The following is a 19557-nucleotide window of genomic DNA, read 5'->3' on the forward strand; positions in this document are numbered from 1 at the left end:
TTCATTCTCAGAGCAGCTCAGCCCCTGAAGTCTTGGAAGAGAATTCAAATTCACTTTTAAGTAACGAAACAAAAGTAACTGATAGTATCAGGATGGGACAGAAGACACTGGGACCTGGAGCTTTCTGACCAGGAATGCTCCATATGCACTCCAAGACTGACCTTCGAATCATGTTGTACTGAAATAAAGGACTTGTTAAAAATTTAAACTACGCCATCGGGGTGATAGCTCTCTCCTTCTGTAGGAGTTTATTGTCATGCGTTTCCGAGTTGGACTGAACGGCAATAAACTCTAGGTCCTATGGGAATTTACAATAAAGGTGGTGTCAGTAGCTTTCTTGAGGAATCATAAGTAAAAAAAAAAAAAACCTCAAATTTTAAGATTCTAAATTTATTCCTGAAATGAGTTAGCTCTTGCTCTTTCATACTTTTTCTCTACCTTTTCTGGGGGCAAACACTCAGGTCTAGAGGGAAACTTAAAATAAAAACTCTGCTTTTTAAAGAACATTTTCTTTCTTATCAAGGTAATCTTTCATTTAATTTGGAGCCTATTGAGTATATTATACAAATTCAGCTTGCCAGCTCTTTGTTAGAGGTAGGTACCTTCAGTTTACATGCTATGGAAGGGTCTCATTCCTTTCAAGGGTAGAATTAATTACTTAATCATTCTACTTTCCTACCCTCTGTTAAACTTTTGTAACATAAAGGTCCACTATGCCCCAAATACCATTTGGAGAAATATATTATAAGCCATAAACTATCTTCTCGCCATCTATCTCCCTCTCCTCTTCTCTCCCTCCCTCTCTCTCTGTCTTTCTCTCTCTCACACACACACATACTTACCAATCAAATACCAGAAGCACATGGGTTTGGAAAAGACATAAAATGTTCTCATAAATTCAGGTTACTAACTTGTAACTAACAAACCCTCTCTCTTAAAATAGTAATACAGCTTTTTTAAAACCAGCTTATCTTTATTTGCTGAATTCTAAAAGGTAAACTCTGAAAGACGATAACAAACTAAACGTCATATATGAAATAATTCAGTCAAACTTCTGCTTATGAAAAGTACCAATAAGGTTCCCTAACATTGTTTTGTTGGGAAAAATTCATTTCTCTTCACAGCAAGCTATACTTACTTAACAGGCATAGAGAGAAGGAAAGAAGGGAAATCAGGGCAAAACCACAAGTCATGGTCAACAAACCTGTCTAAACCCCAACAAAGTAGTAATGTGTAATATCAAATATAAAACAATCATAAAACTTCAACTAGTTTTACCATAGCACGCACACATAAAATGTTGGTTTCTATAATGCAATAAAAAACAATTTTCCTGGGAATTTCAATGAGGAAAAACCAGTGAGAAATTTACCACAAGTCTCAAAAAATACCAAAAAAATATGATCCAGAAAGAGAGAATCTAAACATTAAAATCGTCATTTGAGGAATGGTCTCTATAATGCATTCACTGAATTAAAAGAATTTGGAAAAAAATGTATTTTAACTTAATTTACCAACTCTCTTAAAAGCACAACCCAGCAAGTCAGTGCTTAAGATTCTTTACATTCTTCTGTCACATCTTCAGTCTCCTGTTCATCTGCACATTAAAAAGAATAACCAAATTTGTCAGATACCTGTGCATAGTTAAGAAAAATTATCAACCTATGTTTTATAAACATTAAATCCTTTTACACATAAGACGAGTCACATTTTCATTTAATATTTATTGTACAATCACCACTGTGGAGCAAATATTAAATTTATTTTAATATTTATTGAATATTAAAATCAATATTCAAAATAGCCAAAATCACTGCAGACAGTGATTGCGGTCATGAAATTAAAAGATACTTGCTGACCAGCCTAGTCAGCATATTAAAAACCAGAGACATTACTTTGCCGACAAAGGTCCATCTAGTCAAAGCTATGGTTTTTCCAGTAGTCATGTGTGGATGTGAGATCTGGACCATAAAGAAGGCTGAGTGCCAAAGAATGATGCTTTTGAACTGTGGTGCTGGAGAAGACTCTTGAGGGTCCCTTGGACTGCAAGGAGATCCAACCAGTCCATCCTAAAGGAAACCAGCCCTGACTATTCATTGCAAGGACTCATGCTGAAGCTGAAGCTCCAATACTTTGGCCACCTGGTGCGAAGAGCTGACTCACTGGAAAAGACCCTGATGTTAGGAAAGATTGAAGGCAGGAGAAGGGGACAACAGAGGACGAGATGGTTGGATGGCATCACTGACTCGAAGAACGTGAAGGACCAGGAAGTCTGGTGTGCTGCAGTCCATGGGGTCACAAAGAGCTGGACACGATTGAGCAACTGAACTGAACTGCATGGTCACCACAAGCTGTACACAAAACTTATAACAAAAAGTGAATGGTAAGGGGCTTGCCTTCACTGAGCTTACAGCTATGGGATAGTTTTTTGGGTTTTGAACTAAAATGGTTATGAATTTGGAGACATACATCAAAATGATCATTATCATTATTATTTGCTTTGTACTAAGATTCCAGGAAGCTGGGTGAAACAAGAAGTAAATGTGACAGTTACGGTAGATAAGAACTGATCGCATTTCATCTCTTCAATGTTAGAAACAAATTGAGACACTAACCACAGTGGAATGTAAATATTCTTCTAATCTTAGTAAGAAGCTTTTCATATAAGGCAGAATTGACAATAGCACCAAATAAAAGACAATAAAAGAGAATCAGGAGAAACTGGAACCCTCAAACACTGCAGGTGGGAATGTAAAGGAGGCAGCTGACTTGGGGAACGTCTGACAGTTGCTCGAAAGGTTACCATAGACCCAGCAATTCTACTCCTAGGTATGTCCCCTAGAGAAACATGTTTGAGCTCAATCCCTCAGTCATATCTGACTCTTTGTGACCCCATGGACTATAACCCGCCAGGTTCCTCTGTCCATGGGACTTTTCAAGCAAGAATACGAGAGTAGGTTGCCATTCCCTCCTCCAGGGGATCTTCCTGACCCAGGGATTGAACCCACAATCTCCTGCATCTCCTGCATTGCAGGCAGACTTTTTTTTTTTTAACTGATGGCTGAGCCATCACAGAAGCCCCAAATGAAAATATGTATTTACCCAAAAACCTGCACACCATGATTAATAGCAGAATTACATATAACAGCCAAAAAGTTAGAAACAACTCAAATGTCCATCAGCTAATGAATGGATAAGGAGAATATTATTCAATAATAAAAGAGTAAAGTACTGATACAAGTCACAACATGAATGAATCTTAAAAACATTATAATAAATAAGGGGTCAGACACAAAAGGCCACATATTATATGATCTCATTTATATGAAGTGTCCAGACTAGGCAAATTCATACAGTCATAAAGTAGGTTAGTGATCAGCTAGGGCTGGGGGTTGGGGGAAAATGGGCAGTGACTGTGAATGGGTATGGTATTTTTCTCTAGGACAAGGAAAATATTGTAAAATTGATAGTGGTGATGAATGCAAAATTCTGTGAACATTCTAAAACCCACTGAATTGCATGGTATTGTTGAAATGTTACCCCAAAAAGGTTATACCCATGTCCTAATCCCTGATACCTATGAAAGTCATCCACTTGGGAAAAGCGTCTTTGCAGATATAATTAAGGATCTTGAGACAAGAGCATCCTGGATTATACAAGTGGGACCTACATTAATGAACAAATGTCCTTATAAGAGACAAGCAGAGGGAGATTTGAGACACGTGCAGAGAGAGAATGACAATGTGAAGACAGAGTCAGAGACTGGAGTGATATGGCCACAAAGCGAAGAAGCCAAAGAATGTCAACAGCCTGAGAGAGTGGAAGAAGCAAGGAAGCATCCTTCCATAAAGCCTCCAGGCAGAGCGTGGCCTTGCTGACATCTTGATTTCAGACTTCGGCCTCCAGAACTATGAGATGATAAATTTTTGTTGTGATCATGTGCTGTAGCAACTGTAGGAAACTAACGCAGGTGTTTTGGAGAAGGCAATGGCACCCCACTCCAGTACTCTTGCCTGGAAAATCCCATGGATGGAGGAGCCTAGTAGGCTGCAGTCCATGGGGTCGCGGAGAGTCACGACTGAGCGACTTCACTTTCACTTTTCACTTTCATGCATTGGAGAAGGAAATGGCAACCCACTCCAGTGTTCGTGCCTGGAGAATCCCAGGGATGGCGGAGCCTGGTGGGACACGACTGAAGTGACTTAGCAGCAGCAGCAACGCAGGTGTTTAGGGTAGATGTCAATAAAGCGGTTACTTTAAAAATCAATCTAATATTTAACAACAAATGATTTGGAGTTTCAGAGTACAATGAGAAATGTAGTGACACTGTCAATGCATGGAGAAGAAATATTAGCATGGAGAGGAAGGTGGGATGTATGAAAGTGCACCTCAGTATCTCACGTGTGAGGTGAGGAATAAGCCCTCGGCACCACATCTTCATAAGTGCTAGTCCTTCCATCTGGAGTGCTCTCCTTCTCACCCAGTAAGTGACCACTCATCCTCAGAAGCTCAATTCAAACGCCACCTCCCCATCTCTCCAATCATTCATCATTCCCTCTAGTGTTGCCAAATACTTTGTCCAGAAGCTCTTATACTTGGCCCCATATGCTGACATTGTCTGCTTTAAGTGCCTGACTTCATTAATATCCTATGAAATAATTCAGAGCAGTGATCATGCCCTACTCACCTGATAACCTAGGAACAGCATCCTTAATGAATGAATACGATGGAACCCTGGAGCAGGTTTTAGTCATAACTTCAAACAACAGAATCACCCAGACCCCATCCTCAGAAACTGGCTTTAAAAAACACAGATGCCCAGAGCCAACCCCTAGAAATTGATTTAATTCTGGAATGGAAACAAGGTATTAACCTGTTGGTAAATATTACCTGATGATTCTAATGTGCAGAAATAAGAAGCACTGTCTAAGGGATGGACTCAGTATAGCTTTACATGCCAGGCAGACCTGAGGCAGATGCCAAAGACAGAGGTCTGAAAATCAAAAGTACACAAAGTACAGATGATCCCATACCAGCTAGGTATGTCTCCAAATAAAATACTAGCCATGAAAAAGTAGTAGAGAGCTAAAGAATAGGACTAGCTTGCTCTCAAGGAGAAGGCAATGGCAGCCCACTCCAGTCCTCTTGCCTGGAAAATCCCATGGATGGAGGAGTCTGGAAGGCTGCAGTCCGTGGAGTCACTAAGAGTCAGACACGACTGAGCATCTTCACTTTCACTTTTCACTTTCATGCATTGGAGAAGGAAATGGCAACCCACTCCAGTGTTCTTGCCTGGGGAATCCCAGGGAAGGGGGAGCTTGGTGGGCTGCTGACTATGGGGTCGCACAGAGTCAGACACGACTGAAGCAACTTAGCAGCAGCAGCAGCAGCAACAGCTTGCTCTCAGTGGTGAAGAAGAAGGTTACACACAAGAAGGAAAAGTGGGATGGGTAGGGAGGTAAAAGGACAGTCTGGAGAAGGCAGTGTCTTCATTAAAATGAAATTCAAGAGGATAAAGCAGGGCTTGAGCAGGCAGGAAAAGAAGATACTTTCTGATATTATTTTCACCATCACCACATAGGCTGCTATTTTTTTTTGTTTATAATCCTAAAATAGAGTGACAAGTAAACCATCTAATTCAGATCTTCTCAAACTTCAGTAATGGAGAAGGCAATGGCACCCCACTCCAGTGTTCTTGCCTGGAAAATCCCATGGACGGAGGAGCCTTGTAGGCTGCCATCCATGGGGTTGCACAGAGTCCATGGGGTCACTAAGAGTCAGACACAACTGAGCAACTTCACTTTCACTTTTCATTTTCCTGCATTGGAGAAGGAAATGGCAACCCACTCCAGTGTTCTTGCCTAGAAAATCCCAGGGATGGGGGAGCCTGGTGGGCTGCCATCCATAGGGTTGCCCAGAGTCGGACACGACTGAAGCGACTTAGCAGCAGCAGCAACACACTTCAGAATGCATACACCTACTGGAGGGCATCTTGTTAAAATGCAGAACCTGATACAGTAGGTCTGGGACTCTGCAGCTCTAACAAGCTCCCAAGGGATGCCAATACTGCTGGTTCATAAATCTAGTCTACAGTCATGATCTTCAGTAACTCTTTCATGTTTTCATTTTATTCAATTTGAATGATGCAGTGGAATCAGAAGTTCCCAATACTTGACAAAGTGATAAGTTCATTACAATTAAATATCAAAACTCTCCAACATACCATTGTTCACTTTATACTACTAAATAAAACAGTAGAGAAAGTGTTATTTTATGATAGAGAAAATAATCAGGGGGAAAATATTTCTATGTAGTCTACCCCAAGAAGAACTGAATTAGGGAACTACAGTCAATAATTTTTTATTAAACTATAATGAAAAATAGTTTCAAAAATAATATATGTGTATATGTTTAAATGAATCACCTTGCTATTTATTTATTACCTTGCTAACCTGAAATACTGTAAATCAACTATACTTCAACAAAATATATATTAAGAAAAAAAAGAAAATTAGTTGAGAGTAACTTGAAAAAATAAATTCATCAGATACAAATTTACTATATACTAAGGTCTTACATAAAACAGGAATTAACACTGAGAATTTCTAATATGCCAACTGTGATATTTTGATTAAAGAAACTTCGGAGGGTTAGCTTACTAAGAGCATCTGAGAAGCAATTAGTAGATTTGGAAAAGTAATTTCACATGATAACTAGGAGGCCTGAAGGCACACACTATTTGAGAGAAAGAGAATGCCATCAAAGCAATGATGAGTTGAACATTACCCTACGAGCAGGACAAAATATTTTTACTGGAAAAAAATCAGCTAGCAGTGGTAGTATTTTCAGAATCTCACTGTCCCACTGCAAACCAGTAAGACTATAGTACAAAAATGTATATATACATTGTTGTATATATAGTACAACTCTCTCAAAACAATCTAATTCCCTTCAGACTGCTCAGGTGGTAGGAGCAAGGATATACATTCACTCAGACCTCCTTCAATCCAAGGAAACATCTTCCTCAAACCCGGTTTACCTGCACCCAGGCTCAATTGAGCAAGTTGCAATCAGATCCTTTGATGGGGAGAATTTTGAGATGAAATGTATTTGGACTATAAAGTTGTCATTATTTATCTTCATTACCTCCACTATAGTTTGCTGCTGCTAAGTCACTTCAGTCGTGTCCGACTCTGTGTGACCCCATAGACGGCAGCCCACCAGGCTCCCCGCCCCTGGGATTCTCCAGGCAAGAACACTGGAGTGGGTTGCCATTTCCTTCTCCAATGCAGGAAAGTGAAAACTAAAAGTGAAGTCGCTCAGTTGTGTCCTACTCTTAGCGACCCCATGGACTGCAGCCTACCAGGCTCCTCCGTCCATGGGATTGGCCCCAGGTAAATAACAGGGAGGGAACACAGCTCCACCCATCAACAGAAAACTGTATTAAAGATTTACTGAGCATGGCCCCGCCCATCAGAACAAGATCCAGTTTCCCCCTCAGTCAGTCTCTCCCATTAGGAAGCTTCCATAAGCCTCTTATCCTTCTTCATCAGAGGGTAGACAGACTGAAAACCACAATCACAGAAAACTAACCAATCTGATCACATGGACCACAGCCTTGTCCAACTCAGTGAAACTATAAGCCATGTCATGTAGGGCTATCCAAGACTGATGGATGGGTCAGGGTGGAGAGTTTTGACAAAATGTGGTCCACTGGAGAAGGGAATGGCAAACCACTTCAGTTTTCTTGCCTTGAGAACCCCATAAACAGTATGAAAAGGCAAAAAAATAGGACACTGAAAGATGAACTCCCCAGGTTGGTAGGTGCCTAATATGCTACTGGAGATCAGTAGAGATATAACTGCATAAAGAATGAAGAGAGGGAGCCAAAGTAAAACACACAGTTGTAGATGTGACTGGTGATAGAAGTAAAGTCCAATGCTGTAAACAGTAATATTGCATAGGAACTTGGAATGTTAGGTCCATGAAGCAAACAAATTGGAAGTGATCAAACAAGATATGCCAACACTTTAGGAATCAATGAACTAAAATGGACTGGAATCGGTGAATTTAACTCAATGACCATTATATCTACTACTGTGGACAAGAATCCCTTAGAAGACATGAAGTAGCCCTCATAATCAATAAGAGAGTCCAAAATGCAGTACTTTGATGCAATCTCAAAAATGACAGAATGATCTCTGTTCGTTTCCAAAGCAAATCATTCAATATCACAGTAATCCAAGTCTATGCCCGGACCAGTAAGGCTGAAGAAGCTAAAGTTGAATGGTTCTATGAATACCTAACAGTGTCAGACTTTATTTTTCTGGGCTCCAAAATCACTACAGATGGTGAACGCAACCATGAAATTAAAAGACGCTTACTCCTTAGAAGGAAAGTTATGACCAACCTAGAGAGCATATTCAAAAGCAGAGACATTACTTTGCCAACAAAGGTCTGTCTGGTCAAGGCTATGGTTTTTCCAGTGGTCATGAATGGATGTGAGAGTTGGACTGTGAAGAAGGCTGAGCGCCAAAGAATTGATGCTTTTGAACTGTGGTGTTGGAGAAGACTCTTGAGAGTCCCTTGGACTGCAAGGAGATCCAACCAGTCCATTCTGAAGGAGATCAGCCCTGGGATTTCTTTGGAGGGAATGATGCTAAAGCTGAAACTCCAGTACTTTGGCCACCTCATGCGAAGAGTTGACTCATTGGAAAAGACTCTGATGCTGAGAGGGATTGGGGGCAGGAGAAGAAGGGGACGACAGAGGATGAGATGGCTGGATGGCATCACTGACTCGATGGACGTGAGTCTGAGTGAACTCCGGGAGTTGGCGATGGACAGGGAGGCCTGGCATGCTGCGATTCATGGGGTCACAAAGAGTCAGACACGACTGAGCGACTGATCTGATCTCATCTGATGAATACCTACAAGACCTTCTAGAATTAACACCCAAAAAAGATGTCCTTTTCATTATAGGGGACTAGAATACAAAAGTAGGAAGTCAAAAAATACCTGGAGTAACAGGCAAATTTGGCCTTGGAGTACAGAATGAAGCAGGGCAAAGGCTAATAGTTTTGCCAAGAGAACACACTGGTCATAGCAAACACCCTCTTTCCATAAGACAAAAGAAGACTCTACACATGGACATCACCAGATGGTCAACACCGAAATCAGATTGATTATATTCTTTGCAGCCAACAATGGAGAAGCTCCATACAGTCAGCAAGAACAAGACTGGGAGCTGACTGTGGTTCAGATCATGAACTCTTTATTGCCAAATTCAGACTTAAATTGAAGAAAGTAGGGAAAACCACTAGACCATTCAGGTAAATCCCTTATGATTATACAGTGGAAGGTAGAAATAGATTCAAGGGATTAGATCTGATAGACATAGTGCCTGAAGAACTATGGACCAAGGTTTGTGACACTGAACAGGAGACAGGGATCAAGACCATCCCCAAGAAAAAGAAACCAAAAAAGGCAAAATGGTTGCCTGAGGAGGCCTTACAAATAGCTGTGAAAAGAAGAGAAGTAAAAGGCAAAGGAGAAAAGGAAAGATATATCCATTTGAATGCAGAGTTCCAAAGAATAGCAAGGAGAGATAAGAAAGCTTTCCTCAGTGATCAGTGCAAAGAAATATAAGAAAACTATAGAATGGGGAAGACTAGAGATCTCTTCAAGAAAATTAGAGATACCAAGGGAACATTTCATGCAAAGATGGGCTCAATAAAGGACAGCAATTGTATGGACCTAACAGAAGCAGAAGATATTAAGAAGAGGTGGCAAGAATACATGTAAGAACTGTACAAAAAAGATCTTCATGACCCAGATAATCATGATGGTGTGATCACTCACCTAGAGCCAGACATACTGGAATGAAAAGTCAAGTGGGCTTTGGGAAGCATCACTAGGAACAGCTATTGGAGGTGACGGAATTCCAGTTGAGCTATTTCAAATCCTAAAAGATGATGCTGTGAAAGTGCTGCACTCAATATGCCAGCAAATTTGGAAAACTCAGCAGTGGCCACAGGACTGGAAAAGGTCAGTTTTCATTCCAATCCCAAACAAAGGCAATGCCAAAGAATGCTCAAACTACTGCACAATTGCACTCATCTTACACGCTAGCAAAGTAATGCTCAAAATTCTCCAAGCCAGGCTTCAACAGCATGTGAACTATGAACTTCCAGATGTTCAAGATGGATTTAGAAAAGGCAGAGGAACCAGAGATCAAATTGCCAACATCCACTAGATTATCAAAAAAGCAAGAGAGTTCCAGAAAAACATCTATTTCTGCTTTATTGACTATGCCAAAGCCTTTGACTATGTGGATCACAACAAACTGTGGAAAATTCTGAAAGACATGGGAATACCAGACCACCTGACCTGCCTCTTGAGAAATCTGTATGCAGGTCAGGAAGCAACAGAGAGAACTGGACATGGAACAACAGACTGGTTCCAAATAGGAAAAGGAGTATGTCGAGGCTGTATATTGTCACCCTGTTTATTTAACTTATATGCAGAGTACATCATGAGAAACACTGGGCTGGAAGAAGCACAAGCTGGAATCAAGATTGCCAGGAGAAATATCAATAACCTTAGATATGCAGATGACACCACCCTTATGGCAGAAAGTGAAGAGGAACTAAAAAGCCTCTTGATGAAAGTGAAAAAGGAGAGTAAAAAAGTTGGCTTGAAGCTCAACATTCAGAAAACTAAGATCATGGCATCCGGTCCCATCATTTCATGGGAAGTAGATGGGGGAACAGTGGAAACAGTGTCAGACTTTATTTTTCTGGGCTCCAAAATCACTGCAGATGGTGACTGCAGCCATGAAATTAAAAGACACTTGCTCCTTTGAAGAAAAGTTATGACAAACCTAGACAGCATATTAAAAAGCAGAGAAATTACTTTGGCAACAAAGGTTCATCTAGTCAAAGCTATGGTTTTTCCAGTGGTCATGTATGCATGTGAGAGTTGGACTACAAAGAAAGCTGAGTGCCGAAGAATTGATGCTTTTGAACTGTGGTGTTGGAGAAGACTCCTGAGAGTCCCTTGGACTGCAAGGAGATCTAACCAGTCCATCCTAAAGGAATTCAGTCCTGAATATTCATTGGAAGGACTGATGCTGAAGCTGAAACTCCAATACTTTGACCACCTGATGCGAAGAATTGACTCATTGGAAAAGACCCTGATGCTGGGAAAGATTGAAGGCAGAAGGAGAAGGGGATGACAGAGGATGAGATGGTTGGATGAAATCACTGACTCAATGGGCATGAGTTTGAATAAACTCCAGGAGTTGGTGATGGACAGGGAGACCTGGCGTGCTGTAGTCCACGGGGTCACAAAGAGTTGGACACGACTGAGTGATTGAACTGAACTGAACTGAGAACTTGTTCTATCTGAGGACCCTAATAAGATAATGTAATTAGTTTTCTTATATATAAACTCAAGGTCATATTTCTCAATATGCACAGCAAAATCTTGTCACTTGCATTAATTTGACAGATTGAGCACTCCACACCAGGGAGCCTGCTTTTAATAAGTCTAGCTAGGACCTTGGACATAGGTGTAAAACGGACAAGCAAACAAATTCCCAGATGATCTCTACATTCATCCTGGTTAGGAATAATGTTCTAGTGGTTTGTAACAGCTTCTCAAACTTTACTGTAATTATCACAGGGGAGCTTATTAAAGTGCAAATTTTGTTTCAGTAGGCTTGGGGTGGGGCCTTAGGCCCTGATCTTCTAACAATGCTCCAGTGATTGGACAATATTCTAAGCAACAAAGGCTTATAACATGGGATGGATTTCATATGGCTCCAAAGGGTCAAGCACATGAAGTGGAGAGGGCCAGATGCGGCCACGTTTTCCAGCCGAGTACGTGCTCCTAAAGGGAATATCTGCTATTCAGCTCTCCTCCACAAGTGTAAGACCTGCTGATTTGCTAGAAAAGTCAGAAATCTAGGCTTTCATGAGAAATCTGATGAAATGTTAAGTACTATGTAGGCCAGCCAAGTCAAATCACTGCACTAATCATTTTATGTGAATTTTCTCATTTGATTCTTATTACAATCCTAGAGGATAAGTACTGAAGCCATATTATCTTATAGATAAGGGAACCAAGGTAGAGAGGAGAGAGAGATTAAGTAACTTGCACAAGATCATCTACTAAAAGTCAAGCAAAGATTCAAATGGAGGTCTGTCTCACTCACAGCCCACATTCCTAACCCCTAAACCAATCATGCTGGTGGGCTGTTGAGCCAGGCATCTCTGCTCATCTACGTTCTAGCCTCGAATCCTGATACTTAGTGGGACTCTGTTAACTTTATCCTTTGGGTAATTAATTTTCTCCTTGATTTTATGTTCTCAGTTTCAGTTTAGAGTGACCAACCTTCCCAGTTTGCCAGAGACTGAGGGTTACCCAAGACAAGGGACATTCAGGGTAAAATCAGGACACTCCTGAGCAAACCAAGACAGCTGGTCTCCTTAGTTTTCATTTAATGGTGTTATGTTAAAAATAACCCTATCAGATTCACTGTTACATTTGTTATAGAAATTTTAAAAAACATTATTCAATAAATGAGTCCTATGGGAAATTTCACTGTTTTCCTTGAAAAATTAGTGCAGTCTTGTCCCCCTTTTTTACTCTGTGACTGACTTTGTGTCCCTTTATGCCTTACTCTATCTTTGTTATTTGCCAATCATATTTTCCTCTTAGTTACATGAATTTGTTCATAAGCAGCTCAAGTGCTTGATTAGAAAAAAAAAAAACTGTACATGCACAGATGCCTTTTTGATTATCTAGAAATCAATTCAGCATAAGAAGCTTTGATTAAGTACTAGACTAACCACAGACCCGCAGCACTAGAGTACCTGGCAGTGTCTCCGTGGTTGATGTGATCAAAGACCACTCACTCCTCTCACACTTCCATGTGGGGATGCATCCAGCTTCACCCCCACCATGGGAAAGAACAGCCAGTTATCTGATTGGTGAGTCTAGTGGAAGAAACAGCATGCTCAACTCATTCCTCTCTCCAAGGGGGTCACCATTCTCTGCCAGGGTGCCCTTTGCTCCTCTGTACTACTGATCCACATGGACAGGTCTCGATGGGTGAGGCTTGACGATTTCCACCTCTGCCAGAGTGAGTATGTAGGTTTATCTTGAGGGCATAACATCAAGAAGACCATTTGGCTACCTACCCAGGTGGCATCAATCCCCTACTTTTCATCAGCAATAAAGCCAACCTCCTAATCTTCCTTTGTCAGAATCTATACATCTCTCAGTTGGTTTGATAGGAGTGGGGAAGAGAAGACGCTATTTATCAGTCTTCTGAAACCCCAATAGTAGGTAAGTGTAACAATGAATTTATTGGACCTTATATCCAAAAAGTCAAATAACAGTAGTTGCCACTAAACTTAAAGCACAGAATGAAAAATGAAGCATTTCAGGAGGGGGCAATCAAGGTGGCAGAGAAGCTCATGAAGCTCACCTTCTCCCACAAACACATGAAAAGCACATCTAATGTGAAACAGTTCTCTCTGAAAACAAACTGGCAGGACTCATACAGCCGAGGCTATAAGAAAGATACACACAGAATTAGGAAAGGAAGAAAAGCAATCAGGACAGGACGTGGGCCCCTGGGAGAGGATTCAGATGAAAATGGAGATTACTCAAGCAGACACCTGCCCTGGGGAGTGAGCAGTTCAAGCAATAGGTCGGGTGCTCCAGTCTGGGGTCTTACAGAGGGGAGATAAGCCCCTTGGCTTGTTGGAGGACCTCTGGAACAATTAGAAGGGTTGTGGGAAGCTTAGACTGTTCATATAAGGAGTGCATACACACTGGCTAGGCCTAAGGCAGGACAGAGAGACATTCGCTCTAGGAGCAGCTGGTTTTCCACACCTCCCTTGCCATGTACCCCAGGCGAAGCTCCAGCCTGCTCACCCCATGCCACACCATGGCACTGAATCTGAGGTGCCCATGACCAAGAAATGACTCAACTGTAGGACACAAAGGTAACCCAGTCCTGAGGTGGAGTCTGGGTGGGATGGCAGCTGCCATTGTTGGCATTTACTCAAATGGAACCTCAGAAACTGCTCAGATCTCTGACAGCAATTGCTCCACCGCAACTCACCTCCTGATACACATCAAGACTCCACATGGGCCCCAGTCAGCCCTGGAGAATGGTTCCACCACAGGGCAGGGGTGGTAGAAGCTGGGGGCAGTGATCAGTTGTGAGGGACAAAGGTTACTAGCACTCGAGCCTGCATCTGAGCAAAGACACGGTTGCCTCCATAAGTAGCACATCAGACTTCTGTCTGTGCATGGACCTTACTTATTTCAGCAGCCCCCTTCTCTGGGGCAAGAGTTTTGAACAGGGAGAGAGAAAAACACACACTTAAAAGCAGCAGAGTCAGCTCAGAAAGGAGGAGATAATAAAGATCAAAGAAGAAATAAATAGGGGCAAAAAACTAGAAAAGATGACTGAAACCAAGAGCTGTTTTTTTATAAAGATAACAAAAAGGAAGGGAAGAAGTAAAAGTCATATTTGTAGATGACATGATACTTTATATAGAAAACTCTAAATTCTCTACCTAAAACCCATTAGAACTAATAAATAGATTCAACAAGGGAACAGGATATAAGGTTAATACACAGAAGTCTATTGTTTTTCCATATACCAATAATACTATCAGAAAAAGAAAATTTTCCCTTTTAAAACCAATCTCTTTTAAAATCACATCAAAAAGAATAAAATACGTAGGAATTAACTTAACCAAGGAGGTAGAAGACCTATACTCTGAAAACTATAAAACATTTATATAATAAATTGAAGATGATACACAGAAATGGAAAAATATCCTGTGCTCTTGGATTGGAAGAATTAATATTGTTAAAATGGCCATACTACCCTATGCAATCTACAGATTTAATGCAATACTTATCAAAATGCTGCTGCTGCTGCTAAGTCGCTTCAGTCGTGTCCGACTCTGTGAGACCCCATAGACGGCAGCCCACCAGGGTCCCCCATCCCTGGGATTCTCCAGGCAAGAACATTGCAGTGGGTTGCCATTTCCTTCTCCAATGCATGAAACTAAAAAATGAAAGTGAAGTCGCTCAGTCTTGTCTGACTCCTAGCGACCCCATGGACTGCAGCCTACCAGGCTCCTCCGTCCATGGGATTTGCCAGGCAAGAGTACTGGAGTGGGGTGCCATTGCCTTCTCTGACTTATTAAAATACCCATGACATTCTCCATTTTCCACAGAACTAGAACAAATAATCCTAAAATTCATATGGAACCACAAAAGACCCAAAATTGCCAAAGCAATCTTGAGAAAAAATAAGAACAAAGCTGGATGTATAACCCTTTTAGACTTTAAACTATACCCAGAGCTACAGAAATCAAAACAGCATGGTACTGGCAGAAAAACAGGCATGTAGATCAGTGGAATGAACAGAGAGCCCAGAAATAAACCAATGCACCTATGGTCAATTCATCTATGACAAAGAAGGCAAGAATATGCAATGGAGAGAAAAATCTCTCTTTAATAAGTGGTGCTGGGAAAACTGGGCAACTACACGTAAAAGAATGAGGCTACAACATTTCCTCACAACATATACAAAAATAAACTCAAAACAGATTAAGGACATAAATGCAACAACTGAAACCATAAAACTCTTAGAAGACAAAATAGGCATAACATTTTTTGACATAAGTTGTAGTAACTTTTTTTAGTCTGTAGCCTAAGGCAAAAGAAATAAAAGCAAAATTAAACAAACAGAATCTAACTTAACTCCAAAGCTTTTGTGCAACAATAGAAGCCATCAATGAAACAAAAAGACAACTTGCAGAATAGGAGAAAATATTTGCAAATGATATGACTAACAAGGGTTTAATATCCAAAATATATAAACAGTTAATACAACCCAATATCAAAAAAACAACCCAATCAAAAAATGAACAGAAGATCTCAATAGATATTTTACCAAAGAGGACATGCAGATGACTAACAGGCACATAAAAAAGATATTCAATGCTGTAATTATCAGAGAAATGCAAATCAAAACAAAATGTGATATCACCTCACAACTGCCAGAATGGCTATCATCCAAAAGTCTACAAACTACACATGTTAGGATGTGGAATAAAGGGGCCCTTGTACACTGTCTGTGGGAATGTAAATTGGTACATTTACTGTGGAAAACCATATGTAGTTTCCTCAAAAAACTGAAAAGAGAACTACGATATGATCCAGGAATTCCACTCCTGGTTCTATACTCAGGAAAAAAAAAAAAAAATGAGAAGACTAATTCAAAAAAACACATGGATCCCAAAGTTCTTAACAGTACTATTTACAATAGTCAAAATATGGATGCAATCCAAGTGACCATCAACAGAAAAATGCATAAAAAGTGACATATCTATCTACCTACCTACCTATAATAGAATATTGCTGCTGCTGCTGCTGCTGCTAAGTCGCTTCAGTTGTGTCCAACCTTGTGCGACCCCATAGATGGCAGCCCACCAGACTCCCCCGTCCCTGGGATTCTCCAGGCAAGAACACTGGAGTGGGTTGCCATTTCCTTCTCCAATGCAGGAAAGTGAAAACTAAAAGTGAAGTCGCTCAGTCGTGTCCAACTCTTCTCGACCCCATGGACTGCAGCCTACCAGGCTCCTCTGTCCATGGGATTTTCCAGGCAAGAGTACTAGAGTGGGGTGCCATTGCCTTCTCCAATAATGGAATATTATTCAGCCATAAAAAGAATTAAATTCTACCATTTACAGCAATACAAATGAACTTGGAGTATATTATACTTAAGTCAGAGAAAGAAAGACAAATACCGTATAATATCAATTCCATGTGGAATCTAAAAGATAATACAAATCAATATATACAGCAAAACAGAAACTGACTCACACACGGAGAAAACAAATTAATGGTTCCCAGAGGGGAGAGGGAAGGGGAAGGGGCAAGTTAGTGATATGTGATGAAGAGATACAAACTACTATGTGTAAAATAGATAAGCAACAAAAATATATTATATAGCACAGGGAATTCTAGACATTATCTTGTAATAACCACTAATAGAGTATAATATGCAAAAATATCGAATCACTATGCTACACACCTGAAACCAATATTGTAAATCAACTACACTTGCCCCAAAATGAGGTACTTCACACTGGAAACTTCTAATACATCTGTGAAGCAAATCCTTATTTTCAATACCACAATTGAAATTGGTCCTCAGTGTCACTAGATTTGGACCCCAATGCTTTTGAACTGTGGTGTTGGAGAAGACTCTTGAGAGTCCCTTGGACTGCAAGGAGATCCAACCAGTCCATCCTAAAGGAGATCAGTCCTGGATGTTCACTGGAAGGACTGATGCTGAAGCTGAAACTCCAATACTTTGGCCACCTGATGCAAAGAGCTGACTCATTTAAAAAGACCATGATGCTGGGAAAGATTGAGGGCAGGAGAAGAAGGGGACAACAGAGGATGAGATGGTTGGACGGCATCACCGACTCAATGGACATGGGTTTGGGTAAACTCCGGGAGTTGGCGATGGACAGGGAGGCCTGGCATGCTGCAGTTCATGGGGTCACAAAGAGTCAGACACGACTGAGCTACTGAACTGAAGTTTTATCTGACTCTATGTTTTAGAAGCAGAATTTTAAAATTCATGACAGACCTCAGTTCATGTAGGAAAATAATATATTTGCTACTTAAAGAGAAAATGATGAATGATTCTTCTTATTTTCTTCCTGTCTGCTTACAGAAATCTCATCTGAATCATATATTCACACATATCTGTTTCCTGAGAAAGAGAGGGAATATAACATAATAGCTGAATACACTGTAATTTCTCATTATAATTACTTCTTTAAAAGGCTTTTTCCCAGGAAAACTGGTTTAGCATTTACTTTTGGGGTTCACTTTTGCATAAATCACATAATGTCTAATTTGGTATTTTAGAATAAATTGATTAGCAAGTTATTTTAATAATTGTAAATATTGAGGTTAGTAAAAGAAAAACTCCCAGGTTCAGATAGGCTGACAAGCATCCAAAATAATAATGTAGGATTTATTCCTTAAAGTTTATCATGTAATAAACAGAAAGTAAAATATGGTTCATATATTCACATCTATTCTATCTTAAACCTCCATAATCACAAGGTTGTTTTAGTCAAATACTGGGAATATCTAGAGCCATCAGAGGCATGTTTTCAGAAGTTACAGGTAAATCACCATAGCTTCTTTCCATTATGTCACATTAAATTCTGCTGCTGCTGCTGCTGCTTTGTCACTTCAGTCGTGTCCGACTCTGTGCGACCCCATAGACGGCAGTCCATCAGGCTCTACCATCCCTCGGATTCTCCAGGCAAGAACACTGGAGTGGGTTGCCAGTTCCTTCTCCAATGCATGAAAGTGAAAAGTCAAAGTGAAGTCACTCAGTCATGTCCGACTCTTAGCGACCCCATGGAATGCAGCCTACCAGGCTCTTAAATTCTAGTTCATTCCATATTTTCATGCTCCACTTGGCGACAGATGTACATCAGTGTGACTGACATTCACATGGAAGTAATGTCATGTCCCAGTAAAATGCTCCTCTCAACCCCCACATACTGATTCCATGAGAATAAGACCCCATACACAATAAATCATCATACCCGCCTAAATAAGTTTTGATTACAGTTGACCAAAAAGAAATCCCAATACTTTCTTCCTAATAAAACCTTTTTGTCCAAAAAGAAAAATACACTGCAATTTTAGAGTAGAACAAAGTTTTTACAGTCTATTTGTTAAGTGAAGAAGGTTAGTGGGAGAAGACAGACCACACTCATTTAACTGAATTATCTGTTGTAAGTAAACTCTGCTGCTAGGTAAAGAGAATATAGTTTGTGGAATTTCACTAAAAAAAAAAAAGAAAAAGTTCCAAATCTTTATATAGAATATCAGGCTTGCATAATTCTTAAGCAATACCACGTGCTTTCATTCATAATGCGAAGAATAAATTTGAACTGCATTTTCAGTGTATTATACTAAAACTAGGGATTTCCAGATGGTGCTAATGGTAAAGAACCTGCCTATCAACGCAGGAGATGTAAGAGAGGTGAGTTTGATCCCTGGGTTGGGAAGATCACCTGGAGGAGGATACAGCAACCTACTCCAGTATTCTTGCCTGGAGAATTCCTGGAGCCGGATGGGCTACAGTCCATAGTGTCTCAAAGAGTCGGACATGACTGAAGCAACCTAGCACGCGCTCACATGTCTAAACCTGGATAATTTAAATTCCTTTATTTATTAAACAGGCACTTGATTTAGACTCTTGAGAGGCCCTTGGACTGCAAGGAGATCCAACCAGTCCATTCTGAAGGAGATCAGCCCTGGGATTTCTTTGGAAGGAATGATGCTAAAGCTGAAACTCCAGTACTTTGGCCACCTCATGCGAAGAGTTGACTCATTGGAAAAGACTCTGATGCTGAGAGGATTGGGGGCAGGAGGAGAAGGGGACGACAGAGGATAAGATGGCTGGATGGCATCACTGACTCG

The 19557-nt window shown here is 40.6% G+C and overlaps 1 protein-coding gene across 2 annotated transcripts in view; it reads right to left on the reverse strand.

The window, feature by feature from the left end:
* Positions 1–19557, reverse strand: part of FSIP1 (fibrous sheath interacting protein 1) — a 240833-nt gene that overhangs the window by 12232 nt on the left and 209044 nt on the right. Inside the window, exon 12 of one of the 2 annotated variants that reach the window (XM_055537343.1) lies at positions 1515–1597. In XM_055537343.1, the coding sequence (XP_055393318.1) occupies positions 1551–1597 (47 nt within the window). In that variant the 3' untranslated portion in view covers positions 1515–1550. Of the gene's footprint in view, positions 1–1078; positions 1598–19557 lie in introns of those variants that run through there. The other variant, XM_055537342.1, reaches the window with a different exon arrangement.

Source organism: Bubalus kerabau, chromosome 10, assembly GCF_029407905.1.
Source record: "Bubalus kerabau isolate K-KA32 ecotype Philippines breed swamp buffalo chromosome 10, PCC_UOA_SB_1v2, whole genome shotgun sequence".
NCBI lineage: Eukaryota > Metazoa > Chordata > Mammalia > Artiodactyla > Bovidae > Bubalus > Bubalus kerabau.